This window comes from Panthera pardus, unplaced genomic scaffold (genome assembly GCF_024362965.1).
Source record: "Panthera pardus isolate Hobbes unplaced genomic scaffold, ASM2436296v1 HiC_scaffold_10, whole genome shotgun sequence".
NCBI classification, from domain to species: domain Eukaryota; kingdom Metazoa; phylum Chordata; class Mammalia; order Carnivora; family Felidae; genus Panthera; species Panthera pardus.
In genome coordinates, this window is record NW_026526655.1 from 104,018,728 (window position 1) to 104,039,611 (window position 20,884).

Consider the following 20,884-nt stretch of genomic DNA (forward strand, 5'->3'; position numbering starts at 1 on the left):
CCCCTGAGAATCCTATTGTTCTCCCTCTGTGTCGTCAAGGTAAAGGTGCAACCTGGTAAACAGGAAAAGGTTGATCACAACCCTGCAAACGGAAAAAGAAATGCGATGGCCTGAGAATAAGGACCTCAACTCGAAGTTTCTGATTCAAGATGGTGGACTGAGCACTTGAGGAGATCCTCTCTCTCTTCGGGGGGGCACCTTTAAAAACTGCTGCTGCCGTGGAGAAGCCACAGCCTAGAATCATGGGTGGGGGGGCCAGTGGGTACAGTTCCGGGAGGGGCTGCCCCACCCCCCAGGCCCAGGTCCTGGCCTCAGAGCCCTGGGGAAAGAGAGTGGACAGGAGTGGGAACCTATGGCTTCTCGGCTTTGAAATGAAAAAATAAAAGGGACAGCTAGCTCATCTGAGTTCTGAGGAAGGAGGACAAGCTGTCGAAACCAAGCAGCTGAAACATTTCAGTGCCAAATTAAGAAGCATATTCATTTCCTACTTCTTTGCAAGCTACAAGACTCCACTAGAACCACAGGGAGAAGGTGAAAGGGGCATCTGGATGGCTCAGGCGGTGGGGCCTTGGTCTCGGGGTCATGAGTTCGAGCCCCACGTTGGGTGTAGAGATTACTTAAAAATAAAATCTTTAAAAAAAGGAGAAGGTTAAAAACAAACAAACACAGACAGCAGTGGGGGGTTCCAGAAAATGGAAGATTCCACTAACAGCAAACTTAAGGTAACAGATCTTTATCAGACCCCCATTTGGAATTAAATAAAAAGGAGTCTGCCACAATTAAATAATTAAAATCGAGGCTGTCATCGCTTGGCCTAGGGAGTGGCATCACTTAGGTCTAGTGACTGACAGACCCCTTGAAAGGCTGGAAGTCAGAAGACCAAAGGTCTAGTCCTGACTCTTGTGACCTTGGGCAAATTATTCCACTTCCTTGTGGCTCACTGTCCTCAAAAAAAGGAAATGACTGATCCTGACTTTCCCCTAGGACTAATGTGTGGAGTTAGAACATGCACCAAGAAAGGCCACCGAGTATCAGAGCACAATATGACCCCGTCCTGTTGAGGTTAAGGGGGAGTAAGGGTGAGACACTCAGAGGAGAACAGAAAGCCCGTTATAAAAATGGTGGAGCCAGACATGGGCTGGGGACGGGAGAGGAGGTCAACCACTCGTGCTGGAACAACTGGGTACCCACAGGCAAAAGAGTGATGCTGGACCTCTACTCACACCATGTACAGAAATTAACTTCAAATGAATCAAAGGCCACTACTGAGCTCAAACGATGAAAATTCTTAAAAAGAAACGTAGGCACAAATTTTCTTGAACTTGGATTACACCATGATTTTTCAGATAGGGCACAAAAAGCACAAGCAAGGAAAGTAGGGGATCTTGGACATCATCGAAATTAAAAACTTTTGTGCTGTGAAGGACATCATAAGAAGGTGAAGACAATCCACAGAATGGGAGGAAAGTTTTACAGATCACAGAGCTGACAAAGGACCTGTATCTAGAATATACAAAGAACTGATGCAACTCAGCAATAAAAAAAGACCAATGACCCAAATAGAAATGGGCAAAGGATCTGAACAGGTATTTCTCCAAAGAAGACATAGAAATGGCCAATAAGCACATGAAAAGATGGTCAACATCAGTAGTCACTGGGGAAATGCAAATCAAAACCACGGTGAGATACCACTGGACACCCATTAGAGAATGTTCTAATCAAAAAGCAGCAAGTGTTGGTGAGGATGTTGAAAAACGAGCCCTCCTACGCTGCTGGTGGGAGGCTAAAATGGTGCCACTGCTTTGGAAAACCATCCGGAAGTTTCTCAAAAAGTTAAACATAGAGTTCCGTAGGACCCAGCAACGCCAGGGTATATGCCCTGGCGAAAGATGTATGTAGGGTATACATCCTAGGTATATACCCAAACGAAATGAAAACATTATGTATGCAAAAACCTGTACAAATATGTTCATAGCAGCATCATTCGAAACAGCCGAAAAGTAGAAACTCGCGTATCAATCGGCTAATGAGTGGATAAACAAACTGTGACACATCTATCCAGAGAATGAAATACTACTCAACTATAAAAAGGACTGAAGTATGAATACATGTTCAACACAGATGCCCTAGAAAACATTACGCGAGAGAAAAAAAAAAAAAAAAGCCAGTAACAAAAGGCCACTCACTGTAATTCCATATCCATGAAATGTCCAGAATAAGTAAATCTACATGGAAAGGAGACTTGTGGTTGCCTAAGACAAGGGGAGCTGGGGGGAAAGTGGGAGGGCGATCACTAAAAGAAACAGGGTTTCTTTTGGGGGTGAGAAAAATGTCCTAAAATTGAATGTGCTGATTCTGTGAATTTACTAAGAACCATAGAGCGGTATGCTCTGAATGGGTACACTGTATTGTATGTGAATTATATCTCAATAAAGCTGTTACCTGCTCCCGCCCCCTCCCCCAAAACAGGAAAGGAATCAGGAGCCTGTTTTACTCTGTAGGAACACCATACCACCTGTGGTCCCAACATAACTCTTAGAGAGCCCCTTTCACCCTGAGAAGTGTCTTGATTTATATAATGAGTTTCTATCATCGCCCTATCACTGTGTGATATCAGGCGGATGGCTCTGCCTCTCTAGGTTTCATTTTCCCCAACTGGAAAGCAAGGTCTACCCAGTTCGGATCATCTTTGACCCCAGCGCTATAATCCCCTAAAGCTCTGCTTTAGAAGTTGTAAAATCCTGCTCCATTGATCACAGGGCTTCTCAATGCTCTGAAAGTTAAACCTAAGTTATCGAAGAGTATAGATCACTGCGTGCCGGGAAACAGACGCAAGACAAAGCCTAATTGCTGAGTTTACTGGTTACTGATAATCAGAGTTCCCCAAGAATTAAGCCATGAAGAAAGGTGATCCAACCACTCCAATGCAGGCAAAATGCCCTAAACACTCCCTCCATGCGTGAAAAAAGATAAACATTTTAAGTTGGGGCCACACAGGAAAGATGAACCCCAGGAAACTTGGCAAGTTTGGCAGTCGTCAGCCAAGGTCTTCTTTAAATGGGACCTGGTTAAGTCCATCCAACAGGGCCTGCTATCATGACCATCAAGGTCATCTGATCATACAGCCGAATACTCATTTCCTAATCTTCCTTACCCATGATTGCTTAGGGCATAAAATTACATAAAAGGGGCTCAAGCAAAATATCATTCTGTTCTCATCCCTTTCATACTCGTGAGAACATACCTGAAAAATAGTTGTTCTATTCCTCTCCTTCTTCCTTCCAAGGGCACAGACCTAGGTCTATGTGGCCAGTCCTACACAAGCATCGTGGTGTCTACATTACCAATGCAGAGACAGGAGCCCATCGCTGGGCACTGCAAAAGCAGGTCCTTAGAAACGGAGTCAAGGTGAAAGCAGCAGAAGGCACAGAATAAGTCCCCTTCCCACCAAGCCATCCAAGAAGCAGAAAGACAGATGCCCACCAGGGTTGCTGAGAAGGGGAACCAACACGAAGACAGAACACTGGCAAGCCACCTACATCCAGTCATCAGTCCTGGTCATGGAGCCGGTTCCCAGAAAAGGTGAAGGTTGGGGGGAGGCACAGCCTTCCCGGGAGGCAGGGGAATGGTCAGAAGGCACCGAGACACTCAGTGAACTGGCCTCCAACTAGGGAGCAAGGGGTTTCAGAGAAGATGGCCCTGCCATTTGCCTCTTTAAGATAGCAGGGCTGGGAAAAGAATGAGGAACATTCAAAAGCTGGAGGCCAAGAGGAAGGGAGAGAGGAGCCGCTGGCTTTCCATACACCAGAGACTGCATCCGCAGGGTTCTGCTGGTTCATGGGCCGTGGTCTTCCTGGACTGGGCCAAGTCCCTCCCAGCCACAGCCCGCCAGGGGAGGCCGCGGCATAGAGTGGAGCGGTTTCTACATCCGAGGGAATCCATGGGGCTGCGAGGTGGGGGCCGTACTTCACACGCTGGACTTTCGCTCAGAGGCCACATTTCAGGATGACGTGGTAGCCATCATTGCTCTCAGCTGCAAAGAGAAACGCTGGACATTTCACAGGAAGAAGGGCAAGACACCATGACCTTGGGGAAGGAGGGAGGGCATGGTACGGGTGTACCGGCAGGAGTCCCGCCACGGATATTGGCTCCAAACAGATGCATAGAGCAAAGGGTGCTAACAAAACCAGGCATTTTAACACATGCTTCTTGGCAATGCGCCTTTCTACTACAGCCCTGGGCCCAAGGACTGAAGGCTCTATGTCCAAGAAGGCTTTGAACAAACTGTGGTTCTTGGGGTGTTATGGCCCCCAGCTCTCTGAAGGCAGCTGCTGGCTAGATCCAGAGAACAGGGGGGAAAGGAATGGCCCTGTCGGAGTCCAGAGTCTGTGACCCGGTCATAGGGCATTCATTCTGATATACTCTATACATTCACCTGCCCCGGGCCTAAGGAGGGTCACAGCTAGTCTTTCTGTCTCCTGGCACACGAGTTCCTTCTCAGACACCTTCCCCAAGTGGAACCTTCATGTCCCACCCCAGCCCCAGATCCCTGATCCACCAGGCCTACAGGCTGAGTGAGGGAGTTCATGGAGAACACACCTCCTGGCAAGGATTTCCCCTTCAGAACAGACTATGGGGGCCAATGTCAATAGTTCTCGCATTTCCAGGGCAAGGCTTCACAGGAAGTCTGCGTTCCTTTTCCCCAGGTGATGTCCCCAGATAACGCTGTCTCCAGGGACCCACTGCGCAGGCAGGCCCCACTCACCCTATTACCCAGAGAGGAGGCAGGGGGCGCAGCCAGGAGAAAGGGTGAGGGGCTTTACCTTTCAAGGTACTGAGGATAAAACAAGACTCATCCTGGAAATTCTGCACCATCTGAAAGGCAAAAGAGAGACCATGTCCCTTCAACAAGGACTTCCTAATATGAAAAGCCTCAGTGACACGGAGCTAAGCCACCACAGCTGGTGGAAATGACGGTCACTGTGTTTGCACGAATGCAGGAGAACGGTTCCACTAACACTTACTAAGGAAACATGAAACAAGATAAATGTACAAAACGATTACCATTTTAAGTAACAAAAACTGAACAGAAAGGACAGAAAGGAGGCTGGCAGGGAAGCAAAATGTGCACATTTAATACAGAACTACATGTTTGTTTGCTTTCGTTTTGCGTTCTCCTAGTTACTTGGTCCTCCAGTCCCTACAGTGGCCACATTACAGAAGCGTGTGTGTGTATAATAGCAACAACAACAAAAAAATTCAAGTGCTTAAAAAAAAAAAAGAATACCTTGGTGATTGGTAGCATATCAGAGTCCCAGGAGGACCAATACAAACACAGCGCCACCCCCTATGTGTACAAAGTGGCAGGAATGGAAGCATTACTCAGCCAAGTCTCTCCAGTTCTCATTCTGATTAACTACCAAGTGACCTTGGGCAAGTCAACCTTTTTCCTGCTGGTCTCCATGCCCTATCTGTAAAATGGGGCCGTTTCCATAACAGAAGAAGAGAACCAGGGTGTAGAACAAGGGAAACTGGCACCCACTGCCGGTGGAGTGTTCAGCCATATGACCGCTGTATGAAATTTGCCCGCAGGATCTAGGACATTCCTCCTACAGGCTGGGGTTCTAGATAAACTCCAGCACGTGGACACACAAAGTGCACCTGAGAATGTTCAGAGCAGCGCTGTCTGTTAACTAGAGGGGGCGCCTGGCTGGCTCCATGGGAGGAGCATGGGACTCTTGATCTCAGGGTCATGAGTTCGTGCCCCACGTTGGGTGTGGAGATTGCTTAAACAAAAACTTAAAAGAAACTGCTAACTGGAGACCGTGCCTGTGTCAGTCAGCGGAAGCACGAACAAACTGTGGCCTAATCATGCTACGCCATTCAGTGCACCACTGGCCTCCAGCAGCATCTGACCTGTGTGAAATCTCAAAAATATACAGGGAATCGGGGCGCCTGGATGGCTCAGTCGGTTAAGCATCCGACTCCGGCTCCGGTCATGATCTCGCGGTTCATGAGTTCAAGCCCCGTGTCGGGCTCTGTGCTGACAGCTCAGAGCCTGGAGCCTGCTTCGGATTCTGTGCCTCCCTCTCTCTCTGCCCCTCCCCTGCTTGCACTCTGTCTCTCTCGTTCTCAAAAATAAATAAAAATTCAAAAAAAATTTTTTTTAAATATACAGGGAAATGAAAGAAAGTCACAGAAAAATATGCTATTATTCCACCTATATCAAGTTTTAAAATAGGCAAAATTAAATATGTTGAGGAGGAACAAAGGAGCGATTAACACAAAATTCAGACCAGCAGGTGGAGGGATGGAGTGGAAAAGGAAATGAGCCCACAAAGGGGCTAACACAATATGGCACTAACCTGAGTGCAGGTATCGGGCACTTAAGCAAACATCTGCCATATTTCACAATATCCATGGAAAGAATATTAAAAATATACTTAAACATACCCCCCACACACATAGACTAGCCAACACGATGGCAAAACCCCTTTCCAAATTAAAAAATTCAAGCTACATTTTATTGCCCCCCAAATCCTGCAAATCCATCCACCTGTCGACCCCTGCCCCTCCCTGCAGGGCCTAATGATGCATGAAGTACATTTATTCTATACTACTGGCCTGTGCCCTCTAGGACTCTTGGCGGCCCAGCCACTTGGGCATGCAAAGCCCTAAGCAGAGCCCACTTGGGCTTAATCAGTAACTCCCTTGTTTAATTAAGTGCCCTTGCACCTCAGGGGCTGGCTCCGCGGCTGGCCAGGCTGCCTCCAGCACTCTGGCAATTAAGAACCAAAGGTTTCCAATTGATTCAGGGTTAAGAGGCAAGGAGACTTCAGGGGAATAAGAATCGCCTACTTAGCTGAGGTAGCTTTTGAGTTCTGTTCTCTGCTTCACTTGCTTAACTGCTCACTCTGGAGGGCACAGGGCAAGCTGGGGAAGGAACTTCCTGCAGGGACCCGTGAAACTGCAAGAGTTCTGCACATTCTTGGCTTTTGTCTTCACCAAAGAAAGTCATTGTGAAATGCAAAGTGACACATTTTCCGTGCCACTACTGCAGTCCATCGCTCAGGGTGTCTCAACCTTCCTGGCTACTCTGAAGTTAGTGCTCAAGTCGGGAACTCTGGGCTTCATCTTATCTGTGAAATGGGGGTGCAAAAATAGCTGCACTGGATTTGAACGTAATGACATGGACGGAGTTCTGAACCGGTGACAAAGACAGCAAGTTGCAGAAAATGTACAGCTGGACCTTTGGGATGTGCGTGTGTGTGTGTGTGTGTGTGTGTGTGTGTTAAAGATTTTATTTTTAAGAAATCTCCACACCCAACATGGGACTTGAACTCACAACCCTGAGATCAAGAGCTGCGTGCTCCACTGAGCCAGCCAGGCGTCCATCTTTGTCATGTGTTTTTAAAACCCACACCTACACAACCTACACAACGCTCGGGCGAATGACGGACGCTCGCACAAAACGTCGTCTGGCAGAATCCCTTCAAAGCTAACATAAACTCTTCTAGGAAAAGAGTGGGGAAGATAAGGACCCTTCACATTTGCCTTCAGCTGGTTTACACTTTTTAAATTTTTTTTAATGTTTGTTTATATTTGAGGTGGGGGGAGAGTGGGGGAGCGACAGAGAGAGAGGGAGACACAGAATCCGAAGCAGGCTCCAGGCTCTGAGCCATCAGCATAGAGCCTGATGCCGGGCTCGAACCCACAAACCATGAGATCATGACCTAAGCCAAAGTCAGACGCTTAACCGACTGAGCCACCCAGGCGCCCCGATTTACACTTCCTGACTTATACTAATTGTGAATTCCTTTTGAGTTCAAAAGGAAGGCAATCGCTGCCCCCTTGCCAACCTCCAGGACCAAACTGCCATGAAATGGGGGGCTCTCACCACCCCTATCTGGGGTCTCCTGGTGCCTGATGCTATTTTCTCATTTTATCCTTACTCCAACCTCCTTGGTGGGTATACTTATCCCCATTTTACAGATGTGTAAACTGAGGCTCACAGAGGTTACGTAAATTTGCCCCAGGTCACTCCGCTCCTGGGAGCAAGGTCCAGGTAGGGACACGCATCCAATCCCAAAGCCCACATCTGCTCTGCACTCCCAGCCACCATTCGGGTGCCATGTCACCTACAGTCCTCTCCAGATGCTTTCAGAGTTCTCACAGGGGGCTCAGGGGGCTGCCCCTGCCCCCATTAGCCCAACTGTGTTTATAAAGGCCTCATTTCAGGGGAGGTGGCACAGCCTGCTGTCTACGAGCTGGGCTCTACAGCCAGACACCAGGGTTCCCATCCCCTTACCAGCTGTGAGACCTGGGGCAATTACTCAGCCTCTCTGTGCCTCCAGTTTCCCATTTATGAAATGGGATCATTTTACCCACTTCACAGGAAGCTGTTGGGATTAAACAAATCACTACTCGGGCACTTAGAACAGTAAGCAGCGGATAAATACCGACACTCCTTACTGTTATTATCAAGAGGAGGGACCGGGATAGAACAGGCCTGAAAGCTCTGTTCTGCCGTGTGCAGGAATGCCTAAACATCCCGGCAAACCAGTTTAATTAATAACCCCCTCCTTAGCCGTGAGTGCGATCAGATCACCGTGTGCCCTCTGCCAGCGGCCGCTTGGGCCGTGTACAGGTCTGTGGGGCCAAGGACAGACCCGGGAAGGCTGCGGCGCCTCCACCATTCACACAGGAGGGCTCTGTTCTCTCACACGACCTGCATCCTCTCCATCACCCAGCCCCCTGGGACCCGCCGCCCACCCTCCTCCCAACTTCTTCCAGCCCCGACCGTAAGCACCCTGAGGGCAGGGGTGCAGTCTGTGCCGTGGCTCCTGCATGGCGCCTGGCTGAGGATGAGGCCTGGAGTGGATACTAGAGAACTATTTAGAGCCACAGAACTCTCTCCCCCTGCGCTCCGGGTGCAGTCAAGGGCATGTGGCACGCGGATGAGACTTAGCGGCCATCTCTGGATGGAAGTCATCCCCAAGCCCCAGGGGGTGCCTCCCCGCAGCCCCAAGACCCGGGCCGCAAGTCGGGGCTGGGCAGCGCTCACCTCGTTGCTGACCACCACGTGGATGCCGGTGGGGCCCTGCCGATAGACTCGGTGGATGTGCTGGGGGGAGATGCTGTACAGGTTGGCAATCTTCTCAACCAGCTCCAAGGTGGTCAGCTCTTCCAGGAAGATGGCGTGGTACACTGCAGGGTGAGGGACAGGGCCTTCTGTAGAACACACGCCTGCTCTCTAAGGAGCCCACCCCTGTGCCCACCCCCCATCAGTCACTGGGTTGTAAGGATGCCCATGCCCAGACTGATTCGCCAGGACCTGGCTGGAACAGGCACAAAGCCCCTGCATGGCCCAGTGACACGGGAACCGCAGCGAGGCTATGGGTCCTCATTCCCGTACCCGTCTCTCCTGGGGGGATCTTCCACAGAATGTAGAATTCCTGCGTCCGCCCCACACCCAGTGACACCCATTTAGGGTTGGGAGCTAGAGCGAGAACAGCTGGCACAACGCTGTATTTTAACAAGCTTCCAGTGATTCTGACATGCGGCCAGACGTGCACCCTCGCAGGAGAGAGGACAAATCCTGTGTCCCCTTTCCTTCCTTTCCGTTGCACAGAGGGGCCATTGGATGGCTTTGGGGGAGCAAAGAGCGGGATTTAAGGATAACTGCCACTTGACAGCAGGCGAGTCTCGTCCTTGCCCTTCCCCGCAGCACAAATACTACTCGGCTCCAGCACTGCGACCACAAAGGGAAGGGGGGCGCTGGGAGTGTCACCAGCCCGCTGGAAGACAGCAGTGACCCTGAGGCTGGAAACGCTTCCTTATTCGAAACCCAAACCAGCCAGGCGGGAGCCAACTCTGGGCTCCTGGTGGTGGACATACACGCTCAGGGGTGGGGGGAGGGGTGCACAACCAGATTGAATTAGAGATTCCCAAACTCCTACCTCAACCGACGAACAGAGACCCCATTCTTTCAAAAGCGTGTGTGCGTGCACGTGCAAACGCACACACATCGGCTCCCCCTGAAGGGGTGCCAGCCGGGCAACAGATTCGCCGTCCCAGGATGTCAGACAGGCTGACCGGCCGTCCAACTCTGTAGAGGTGGCCGCTGTGTGCTGCCCCTTCCCGTGCAGACACCAGCTCCAAATGCCAGCCTCTCTCATGGGAGTCCTTTTTATAACACTTCTAACCTACCTGTGTTTAGGTTAGCCTGCTCCACTTTTTCTGAGTTCACTCTGCCAACAAATCAGGCTGGCCACAAACACCCAGACGGCTCGCAGGCCAGCACCCTGTGCTGTAACCTTTTGTCACTGGCCTTGCCTGCCCCCAGCTGAGTGTGGTGCCCACCAGGAGTGCTTGGAGCGGCTGACAGGGTCAGTGGGACACTCCCCTGAACGCCTCCCAAGCCACCGCTCATCCGGGGTCTGGTGGGGGCAGCCTGGGGAAGCACGAGGCTCTAGAGTAGGCAATCCCAGGTTCAAATCCCAACTCGGCCACACGAGAAGCAAGGCCGCGAACGATCTCTACACATCCCAGAGCCTCGGGGCACGTGCAGGGTCAGCTCCACGAGCTGAAATCCGTCCTTCACAGGCTGACAGTTGCAAAGTAGGGGGAGGACCCAGACATCCTCCAGAAGCGTACAGGCGCCAGACCCAGGGCTCAGAAGCCAGTTCCTGGGGTCCAACTGTTTGGGTTCTGGCTCTGCCTTGTACGACGCTGTCGTTTTGGGGCAGTTATCCACTCTGTGCCTCAGGGTCCCCCACAGTGAGACAACGTTCCCAACAGTTCCTACTAGAAGCAAATAAGTGAGCACACGGAGCCCTTTGGACAGGGCCAGAGCGATCTGGAGGGACCCGCAGAGGCACACGGAGTGCTCCCTCGCTCCCTGCAGACACACACAGAGCACAGACTCTACTGACACTGGCAAGCGCCCAGAAGCAAAGCGCTTCCCCTTCCCTGCATCGTCTCGCCGAAACCGCACGCCTTGGGGGTTGGGTTGCTGTCTCTATTTCACACATGTGGAAGCTGCAGCACAGGCCCTGGTACCCTGCCCGAGGCCACACAGCCAACAGGCCACACGGCCGGCACTGGGCCCGACCTCAGCCGTGTCCTCTCACCAAACTGCCTCCAGACTAGACTGCCGACCGGAAAGAGCCACGTGCCCCTGAGGTGCTCCTCAGCCCTCGTGCGGCCACCAAACCACATGGGAAAGACTTATCCAGCTGGGGGAAACCACAGGAGGCCACACTGCGGGAATATGGCCACTGAGTGTCACCTGTCACCAGCCTGGGAGCCAGAAGGCCCCACTCCCAATACCACAAGTGGCTAAGTGGCTCTGGGGGAACACACCCCCTCCCTGGGCCTGTTCCCCAGGTAGGAAGGAAGTAAGCTGGACCACACGTTCTGTGGGATGACCTCCACCTTAAAACATTTCGATCCCAGGAGGAAGTTTAACAAAAACTCGTCTTGCACGAAGCCGGAGTGAGATGGGTTCAGTGGCAACGTTCTCTGCAAGAGGACTCAGGCTGCTGCTACATCTTCCTGTTACTCTGCCAACCCCTATAATCGGCCCTGGGTTGGGGAGGGGTGCCCACAACTCACCACACAGACTGCTGTCCCCACCACCATCCCGCTTCTGCTGCAGGGGCGCTCGGTTCTGCTCCAGCTCCTGACAGACGTAAATGGTCATCTTCGGCCTCACAGTCCTGGCAGGAGCAGAGGAAATAAATAGCAGGGATGGGGGAGGGGGGAGGAGGGAGGGGGGAGAGGGGATGGGAGAGGGGGAGGAGGACCAGGCTCTGTTGTTCCGGAATGGTCCAGCATGCAGGGGCCCATACTTGTGCTGGGCCTCTACGGCTACACGCAGGCTCGCCTGCAGGCAGGAGGTCCCACAACAGGCCATGAGGGCACTCTGCCCAGAACACGAGGCTCAAGACACAAGGCGTTTTTCAGGGTGGTAACAAGCGCAAATACCTTCTCCCGCTTTCCAGAACTCAACATGCCCACTGCCTTCCATCCTCACAACCCAGCGAACTGGAACCTCATTTTACAGAGGAGGAAACTGAGACTCACAGGGATGAAGGCTTTAACCCCGTTGTAAAACCCGTAAGAGGCAGATCAGATCTGAGATTCACACCGCGGCTCTCTCCCTCCCTCTAAAACTGGGCTGTTCACGTGTGAAAGTTAAATGAAATTTAAAAGTCACATGCTCAGTCGCATTAGCCTGAAACCAGGCACTCCACAGCCACACGAGGCCGGGGCTGCCATACTGAGCGGCGAGGCCCAGAACACTTCCGCCGCAGCAGGTGGCTCCCTCAGGCCCAGCCCCGCCCTCCAGTCTGCCCAGAGAACCGGGCGCTGTGGCATGAGGCTGAGTAGCCAATCCAGGCCTCCCTCTGGGAGGAGGCAGCTGGAAACCCAGGACCATGCAAGCCGCTGGGCACCCAGGGAGAGGCTGAGGGGCTGACATCCAGAGCCAAGGCTCGTGCCAAAAGAGAGAGAGCGAGCGAGAGAGAGAGAAAGGGGAGGGGCCTCCGGGCAAGATGAGCAGCGGACGGCCGGCCCAGCCCCGCCCCACCCCCCCATGACCCTGATCCCCCCTCAAAGGGCCTCCTTCTGCACCTGCCCCCTGAGGAGCCCTGTCCCTACCAGCCAGCCCACCGGGATGGGGCCTCCTGCCACCCCCTGTATCCAGCTGGACACTGACACCCACCGGCCTTTGATGGCATTAAAGAGCCGGATCCCATCGGCAGGGCCACAGATCTGGACCAAATCGTCTCGAGACATCTTAAGCAAGTCAGCACCTAGGTAGGTAAATGAGGCCGCTCATTAGTGGGACACACAGAAAAGGTCCCCTCCCTGGGCACCTGCAGATGCTGCACCGTGGGCGGGGGGACAGGGAAGAGTCTGCCTCATCCTCAGGGAGCATCAGACATTCCAGGGAGAAAGAAACAGCAAAAAGATAAACATCAGAAAACCACCGCACAAGAGAGGAGTAGTGTTCTCAAAACTCGGCAGAACAATCGGGCATCTATGAGAGCTGAGAGGTCCTCACAGCCTGTGCCTGCCTGCCGCTCCCTCCACACCGTTCACCGGCACGTAACATATAGGCATGGCACCCAGCACGGGACGCCGGTCGCACATGCACTTGCCTGAATACAAAAGTACATGGCTCGCCAGAGGCGGCCGCTCTGAAGGCACCCGGGCTCCCGGCACACAGATCAAGAGGCAGAATGCTCCCACCCCCCACAGGCCCCTCGTGCCAGCCAGCCCCCCTCCCTGCCAATGGGGAACTGCTGTCCTGATTTCTCACAGGCAGGAGTTCTGCGTGCGTCTTCGAAACTTACATAAGTGGAACTGAATCGGCTGTGTTTTCCTATGTCTGCTCCTCCCTCCAAGCTCTATTTAAGGGCTCGTTCATGCTGTTTGTGGTTATACATCATTCATGCACTTTCTTAGACATTATTGGTTGGGTGCATACACCACACTCACGTGTCCCTTCTGCCGATAGGCACTGGGCGTGCTCCCAGTTGGGAGCGATTATGAATAAGGTCTATGAACATCCTCGTCTGCAGATACAGTCTTTTCCTCAAAGCTCAAGGAGTCCTCTACAGGCTTGTGCCCATGTGGACTCTCCGAGGAACAAGTATGCTACAAGCCTTCTGCTGAAAACCGGCCAACAGCCACATGGCCAGGAGTGACAATATCCATATTCCCCTTTTCCTGCCACAGTTAAGATACAGTTTCAGGTGTATTTCTGTAGGCACAATGGCTCCCTGACACGGAGTAAAAGCCAAACTCCCTCCACTCTTCTACCAGGCCCCTCAGTACCTCTCTGACCTCACCTCCTTCCCCGGTTCCCTTGGCCCCAGTCACCTGGGTGCTCTGCTCTGTGGTCACACCAGTCAGGCATCCACCTTGTGGCCTCTGCACTTTCGCCCCGCTTGGAAATTTCACTGTCCCCCTCCCCACTTGGCTCACTTCCCTCCCTTGGCCCAGCTCTGCTCAAGGGCACTTCTCAGGAAGACCTGTGCAGAGCACCCCACCTTAAGACGGCAGCCCTCCTCGCTCCTCCCCGGCCGGGGCCACGTCCCTCCTCATAGCCTGCCCATCACAGAAGGGTCACACTGCGCTGAGACGCCTGGTTCACACAGCTGCACTGACTCGAAGCTGCAAGGACCCCTGAGGATAACGTCCCTGTCCCACCGTCCTCATACCTGCCCCCCAGCACAGAGGAAGGTCTTAACAGAAGCTGGGCTGAAAGATGACCACGTGCGGTGCTCCTTCCACTGTCACAGATGCCCTTGGGGGTCGCTCCTCTAGTTCTGGCCAAAACTCTCCTCCCCGTCACTCTGGACTGACTCAGCTTGGTGGCAATGTTCACTGCTCAGTCTACCCTTATACCCCACAGCCCTGGCTCTGGGTCTCTAACAGCCCTGTCAGCAAGGGCTTCAACAACCATTTAGAGAAGGAAGGACCAGATTCCCCTTCTCACCTGTGGCTTCACCACCATCTCACAGGTCGTGGCTCTGGAGACCGTGTGACTGACAAGCAGCATTACCAGGAAGGCTTGCTGAGTATGCAGCGGCCTCGTTTGCCTGGCAAAGGGGGCCCTTCCCAGGTAGACTAGAGCCCACCCCATGGGACCCACATGGTCTGCCCTAACAGCCACCCGCGACTGGAAACTTCTAGGGGCAGGATGTCCTAATTTAGCACTTGGCCCAGGGTCGGCAAATGTGAGTGAGTGACCAATGCTATGCTAGGTCCCCAGGACAAAACCACAGACCTGCAGGCACAGCGGGAGAGTCCTGGAAGGTAACTAGCTTTGTTAAGTGTTTCTAAGATCTAAGACGTGGGTCTTAAAAACAACACAGGGGCACCTAGGTGGCTCGGTTAAGCATCTGACTTCGGCTCCGGTCATGATCTCATGGTTCATGGGTTCGAGCCCCACGTCGGGCTCTGTGCTGACAGCTCAGAGCCTGGAGCCTGCTTCCGATTCTGTGCCTCCTTCTCTCTCTCTGCCCCTACCCTGCTCGCACTCTGTCTCTGCCTCTCTCAAAAATAAATAAACGTTTTAAAAAAATTTTAATAAATAAATTAATTTTTAAAAATAAAAAATAAATAGCGGCGCCTGGGTGGCTCAGTCGGTTGAGCATCTGACTTCAGCGCAGGTCATGATCTCGCAGTTCATGAGTTCGAGCCCCACGTTGGGCTCTGTGCTGACAGCTCGGAGCCTGAAGCCTGCTTCGGATTCTGTGTCTCCCTCTCTCTGCCCCTTTCCCGCTCATGCTCTCTCTTTCAAAAATGGATAAACATTAAGGGCAAAAAAAAAAAAAAAAAATTAAAAATAAATAAATAAATAAATAAATAAATAAATAAATAAATAAATAAATAAATAAAAGAAACACAGAGATGCTCTCACCCGAGAAGCTGGCAAAGAGCCGGCAAAACTGTGAGAATCTGTTTCGGTGCAGCCACTGCTGGGCATCCTGGATCGAGGCTGATGGAAGCAGGTGCTGCAGGCAGAGAGAAGGGGCCTTGAAATGACCAGGCAGGGTGTACCCAGGGACACGCGGCCAGAGAGCCTGGCTGCAGACACTTACGTCATTGCCCAAAGGCAGGGTCTCCACTGGGTGGGTCGGAGAGCTGTTCCTGCAAAGGAAGAGAACAGGTCATAAGGCATGAGGATACCTTCCGGGACACAGGAAGGTCCCCGGGCCAGGGCTCTCACCTCCCCTCAGGTATGGTGTTGGCTGCAAATGCAGCAGGGCATCCAGAATTTCCCAGGTCAGAGAGTGTAGGCAGTTACCACCTACACAGCCCCTCAAAATCCCTGACCAACCGTTCAGGGTAGACACGATGTTCTGGCTGGCAACACAGCCGGGCCAGCGATAACCCCTCCACCCCAAGCTCAGGGTCTGTTTGCATCCGATTCTCTCCCACACCATTTCCACCCCAGCCTCAGCCCCAGGGAAGGGCACCTGCCCTAAAAGCCCCAGACATGACTCTGCACAGTGACTTAGTGCCTGGACAGCGGCAGCTAAACACTTCTCTCTGCGGAGACAGGAGAGGGCTGGGGGCTCCCCAGGGAGGCGTCCTACAGTGAATGACAGCCACCCGGGGACATCCGTCCATGAGAAAAACAGTCTCATCATTGGAGGCACACTGACCTCCCTTCAAGGGCTTGCTACAGAGAAGGCACAGACCTAAATATCTGGATTTTTTTTTAATTTTTTTTTCAATGTTTATTTATTTTTGAGACAGAGGAAGATAGAGCATGAACGGGGGAGGGCCAGAGACAGAGGGAGACACAGAATCTGAAACAGGCTCCAGGCTCTGAGCTGTCAGCACAGAGCCCAACGAGGGGCTCTAACTCACAGACCGCAAGATCATGACCTGAGCCGAAGCCGGACACTTAACTGACTAAGCCACCCAGGCACCCCTAAAAATCTGGATTTTTAAGTTGAGAGAAACATACACTTTATTTTTTTAAAGTGTATTTATTTTGAGAGAGAGCACAAGCAAGGGAGGAGCAGAGAGAGAAAGGGGGAGAGAGAGGGGGAGAGGAAGAGAGAGAGAGAGAGAGAGAGAGAGAGAGAGAGAGAGATATGACCCTCCCAGGGGTGCCTGGGTGGCTCAGTTGGTTAAGCATCCATCTTCGGCTCAGGTTATGATCTTGTGGTTCGCGAGTTCAAGCCCCGCGTCGGGCTCTGTACTAACAGCTTAGACCCTAGAGCCTGCTTCGAATTCTGTGTCTCCCTCTCTCTGCCCCACAGAGAGGGGCACGCGCGCTCTCTGCAGGCACGCGCACGCTCTCTCTCTCTCTCTCTCTCTCTCTCAATCTCAAAAATAAGCATTAAAAAAATTTTTAATCATAAAAAGTTTCAATTTGTGTGTACCTTATCACAGTAACAATGAAGAAAAGGCCCTTGTAGGGATGACCCTCAGACCAGTCATCGGTAAAAACAGCTATGCTTTGTCATGTGCCTTTGAGGCCCGGGGCACCTTACACACGTTCCCCTGACCCTGCATGGAATCCTGACTCCCTTGGTAGTGGGGAGAGCAAGGCTGAGGGAAGTTAAGGAACTGACCCCCCAAAAGGTGGGATTTAACACTCGGTCCGCCTGATTCTGAACATGACGTCTTTTCTATGCCCCCCCAACCCCCCTCACCTTGTGAAATCAAGTTCATAGACACTCTTATGTGACAAGCACAAGCTTTGAGACATCCCAGGTTCCACGCCCACATCTCCCCCTGCCCCCAGGAACAGGATCAAGATGTGCACAGCCATCACAGGGCGCCGTGGGCCCTTCCTGTGCCACAAACCCTGGGAAAGGCCGGACCGACGCCCGCCGGCCCCTGCACTACCGTCACCTTAGAGTCAGTGTGGCCTGTGCATTTGCAGAGCTGGGTGACCAGTAACGAGGCCACTTCTGGGTTACAAGCCCTGAAACCCGGGGCCAGGATCACCCTGGGCTGACCCTGCTACCCAAAGAACGTGCACAAGGATCACAGAGAGAACCAAGAAGGCCCCTCGCGGCCACTGCAGCCACCCAAACAGCTGCCTCCTAAGGCCCCATCTGTCTAGGGGGCCATTCTGCCCTGGAGGGCCCCTGCAGACCAACCTTTTACCGGGGGAAGGCGCGGGCAGGCGGGTTGTGGGCTGTTGCTCCACAGATGGGTGTTTACAGACACATGCCCATGCACAGAAAGCTGTGCAAATATTACAAACACCTCCCCGAAACCCAAATCAATGCCAAGGTACTAAAGGAGGGAAAACGCAGAGAAGAAGATCCAGAAAGGAGCCTATACCCACGATCACTCCATGGACTCTTAGAGGGAGAAAACAGCAGACATACCCTTCGCCGAGGCCAAAGCTGTTTGGAGAGCCATTGTAGCTGGGAGACGGGGCGCTGTTCACCTGATAGGCCATGTCGGGCCACGGGGAGCACTGCAGAAAGAGCACAGGGCAGCGGTGACTCGGGGGCCATCGTACTCAGGAGGAACTCGGGCAGCAGCAGCCATCGAGGCCGGTGCATGCAACCACCGAGCCCTCAACACCTGGCCCACATTCTCCCGGGGCCCACGTGAGCCAGCAAAGCATGGGTTACTTGGGCCACACAGAAGAAACCAAGTACGGCAGAGAAGACACCTGCCATTCAGTCATACCTAGAGCAAGCAAGGTGTGGCATGTGTCTCTCTGAGCTTCCCAGCAGTCACACCAGCAAGGGCAAGAAACATCATCCATCACCTGGGTCCACAAGGAGAGAGCCAGCTGCCCAGAGGCAGGTTTCCCAGGCACAGACAAATGTGGGTGAATGCACGCAACAGGGATCACTGGACCCAGGTAACTCCCAAACAAAAATCATCAGTAAAGCTCAGAACTAAAACCTGCGCTATTTGAAACCAGAATCAGCCGACGGGCCCTGGAGAGCAGGAGGCACTTGCTCAATCTCCGGGGGCAGCCCCCCTTCACCATCATTCTGTGCGTGCTTAGTGTGGGTCAGGTGTCCTGCTAGGAGCTCAGGGAGACAAGCCACACGGAAGATGTGATCCTTGGCCTCCGAGGAACTTCTTGTGCAGAAGCCAAAAATGAACATATGTGAGAATCGCCCAGAGAAAGCACAGACATACAGGTTTTGCCTGTTGGGGCAGCCAGCAGACCCAGTATTCACTTTTTCCCTTCCCGGTGAGGACACCTCTTTGGAGAGGGCCAATTTGAAGCGTTCCTGAAGATTTACTATCAGCCGCCGAACCACAGGTTGGCAAATATTTAACTCTGTGGTGAGCGTGGGTTGGAATTTGTTGGTGCTAAATCCGGGAGCCAAGGAGGAAAGCCGACAAACTGTCACCTCACAAGGTCACAGGCCAGGTGGGGGTTTTGACCAACCACACCGCTCTGACAAGGGCTTGGGGGGTTTCTGAAGCACCCCTGGACCTCTCCTCCCCTGGGGAAGTCAGGAGATAGCCTGGAGCAGAGAGGTTGAGGCTCAGCCAGGAAGGAAGAGGTGTCTGTAGATGCAGGGCAGTGGGAGCATGGAGGCCAACCCCGGATGGCATCACCCACAGGGGAAGGGATCGAGGCCTGGGGAGAACCCACCGGTCTGAGCCCTAATTCCTAAATGCAGGGCCTTGCACTGCTTTGCTGCCGAGAGTAAGGCAGGCTCTTCCTGTCCCAGGGCTCACTGGCCACTATATCCCAAGTTGGATGAAACACCAGTACGTATTGACCTGTGCCGCAAAATTAGCTTCCAGACTACCTTGTTGCAGACAGCCTTCTGCCTATGGCTGAATACACTTGCTCACACACACACCCCATCAGCCAGGACCAGGACCGGCCACTGTTCTCTTAGATGGTCCGTAGCCAGTCCTCACCCTTGACATCACCTTAACCCCACCATGGCCGGCGCTGGGCCTCATGCGTGTGTGGAGGGCCTTTCAAGTTATTCAGTGAACAGACACCCACTGGCTGTACTGATTACAGAACACAGTGGGGAACAGCTGTTTAAACAAACAAGAGAGCCCACCCAGGAAGAGGTGGCACCAGCGGTGACCTGTGACAGGAGGAAGGAGAGCCTGTGACGGCGAGGGTCTCAGACGTACCCTGGACAGAGAATGGCTGCAGCAGATTGCTGTCGGTGTCAGGGTTGGGAGGAAACCCATTCCAATACCTGACCAAACCACCAAGCAGCAAGCCCGCTGAGAAAGGAAGCCCGCGGGTCTTTCTACCACATGCAGAACCTCACGTGCACAGGGTCATCCAATGCTCCCTGTCTCAAATAGCCAGAGCCTGGAAAGAACCCGATGTCCTCCAGTAGGCCATCCAGCTACACAACGGAAGCCACACCACTGGATAAAGTACTAGAATGCTCTTTGTGAACAGATGGGGAACAGACTCCCATAGGCTATTAAATACAGTTACAGAACAGCATGTCTGTGTGTGCTGTTGGTGCAAAACAAGCAGGTGTGGAGCAAATGTGTGTGAGCTGGCTTCCTTTGCAGAGAAAGCTGGGCCAGACACAGGTGGACCCAGAGACACCAGCTGCCCTTGGGGAAAGCTCGAGGCTAGGGCACCTTTGGGAGAGGTATTTTCTGAGGTACATACACTCTCTTCTACCTTTTGGATTTAGGGCCTTTACCGATCAAAAAAATAATAATAACCCGATTCTGGAAAGTACAAATGGCAGCCCAGAGCTGGAAGCTATTTCTGGCCACCCGGCCTTATCACATGAACACAGCTCTGGACCCGGGAACCTACCACAATCTAATGGGCACTTTCAAAAGAAGCATTCCCTCAAGGTGGGCGATTTCCCGAGAATCTAGACCAACAGTGCCATCGTCCTGCTCCCGGCAGAAAGGCCTGGGCCCCACACTGGGCACCCGGCCAGCTCACCTCTGTGAGAATGGTGGTCTCGTAGGACGGCTGATACTTCTCCTTCTCTTGGGCAGTTCTCTTCTCCATCTTTTCCCGGTCGGTCTTCTGTTTCCGGTCAGCTCCCTTTGGCTGCAAGTGCAGAGCACAGAGGTCCAATTAGCCCAAAGTGGGCAGGGGGAGCTGTCAGAGAAAGACCCAGGGCTGAGCGACAGTCCCCAAGGCCTGCACACGCCCCACCTCACCCGGGGCCCAGAAGCCCAGGCAGGATCTCTGCACAGGAGAGCGTCTCCCTCGCCTCCCAGGCAGCAAGCACGCAGTCCTCTTCCTGGAGCCCTTGCACTTCCCCACCCAAGGGAACTCACAGCCTGCCAGGGTCCTGCCACTTGGCTGCTCACGGGGAAGGTCAATGCCACTGGCCCGTGGACAAATCCTTGGGAGCCACGACAGATCCCACTGCACTCCCTGGGTTACCAGTGCGGGAAGTGTGGTCCGCAC

At 52.9% G+C, this 20,884-nt stretch overlaps 1 protein-coding gene across 2 annotated transcripts in view; it reads right to left on the minus strand.

Annotated features, from left to right (window-relative positions):
- Positions 1-457: 457 nt before the first annotated feature.
- Positions 458-20,884, minus strand: part of TFCP2L1 (transcription factor CP2 like 1) — a 58,194-nt gene continuing 37,767 nt past the window's right edge. For both annotated transcript variants that reach the window (XM_019469383.2, XM_053909779.1), the window contains 9 exons: positions 20,408-20,518; positions 17,874-17,965; positions 15,618-15,666; positions 15,437-15,530; positions 12,728-12,818; positions 11,617-11,720; positions 9,065-9,207; positions 4,824-4,875; positions 458-4,033 (listed from right to left, as the gene is read on the minus strand). In XM_019469383.2, the coding sequence (XP_019324928.2) occupies positions 3,987-4,033; positions 4,824-4,875; positions 9,065-9,207; positions 11,617-11,720; positions 12,728-12,818; positions 15,437-15,530; positions 15,618-15,666; positions 17,874-17,965; positions 20,408-20,518 (783 nt within the window). In that variant the 3' untranslated portion in view covers positions 458-3,986. The remainder of the gene's footprint in view (positions 4,034-4,823; positions 4,876-9,064; positions 9,208-11,616; positions 11,721-12,727; positions 12,819-15,436; positions 15,531-15,617; positions 15,667-17,873; positions 17,966-20,407; positions 20,519-20,884) is intronic.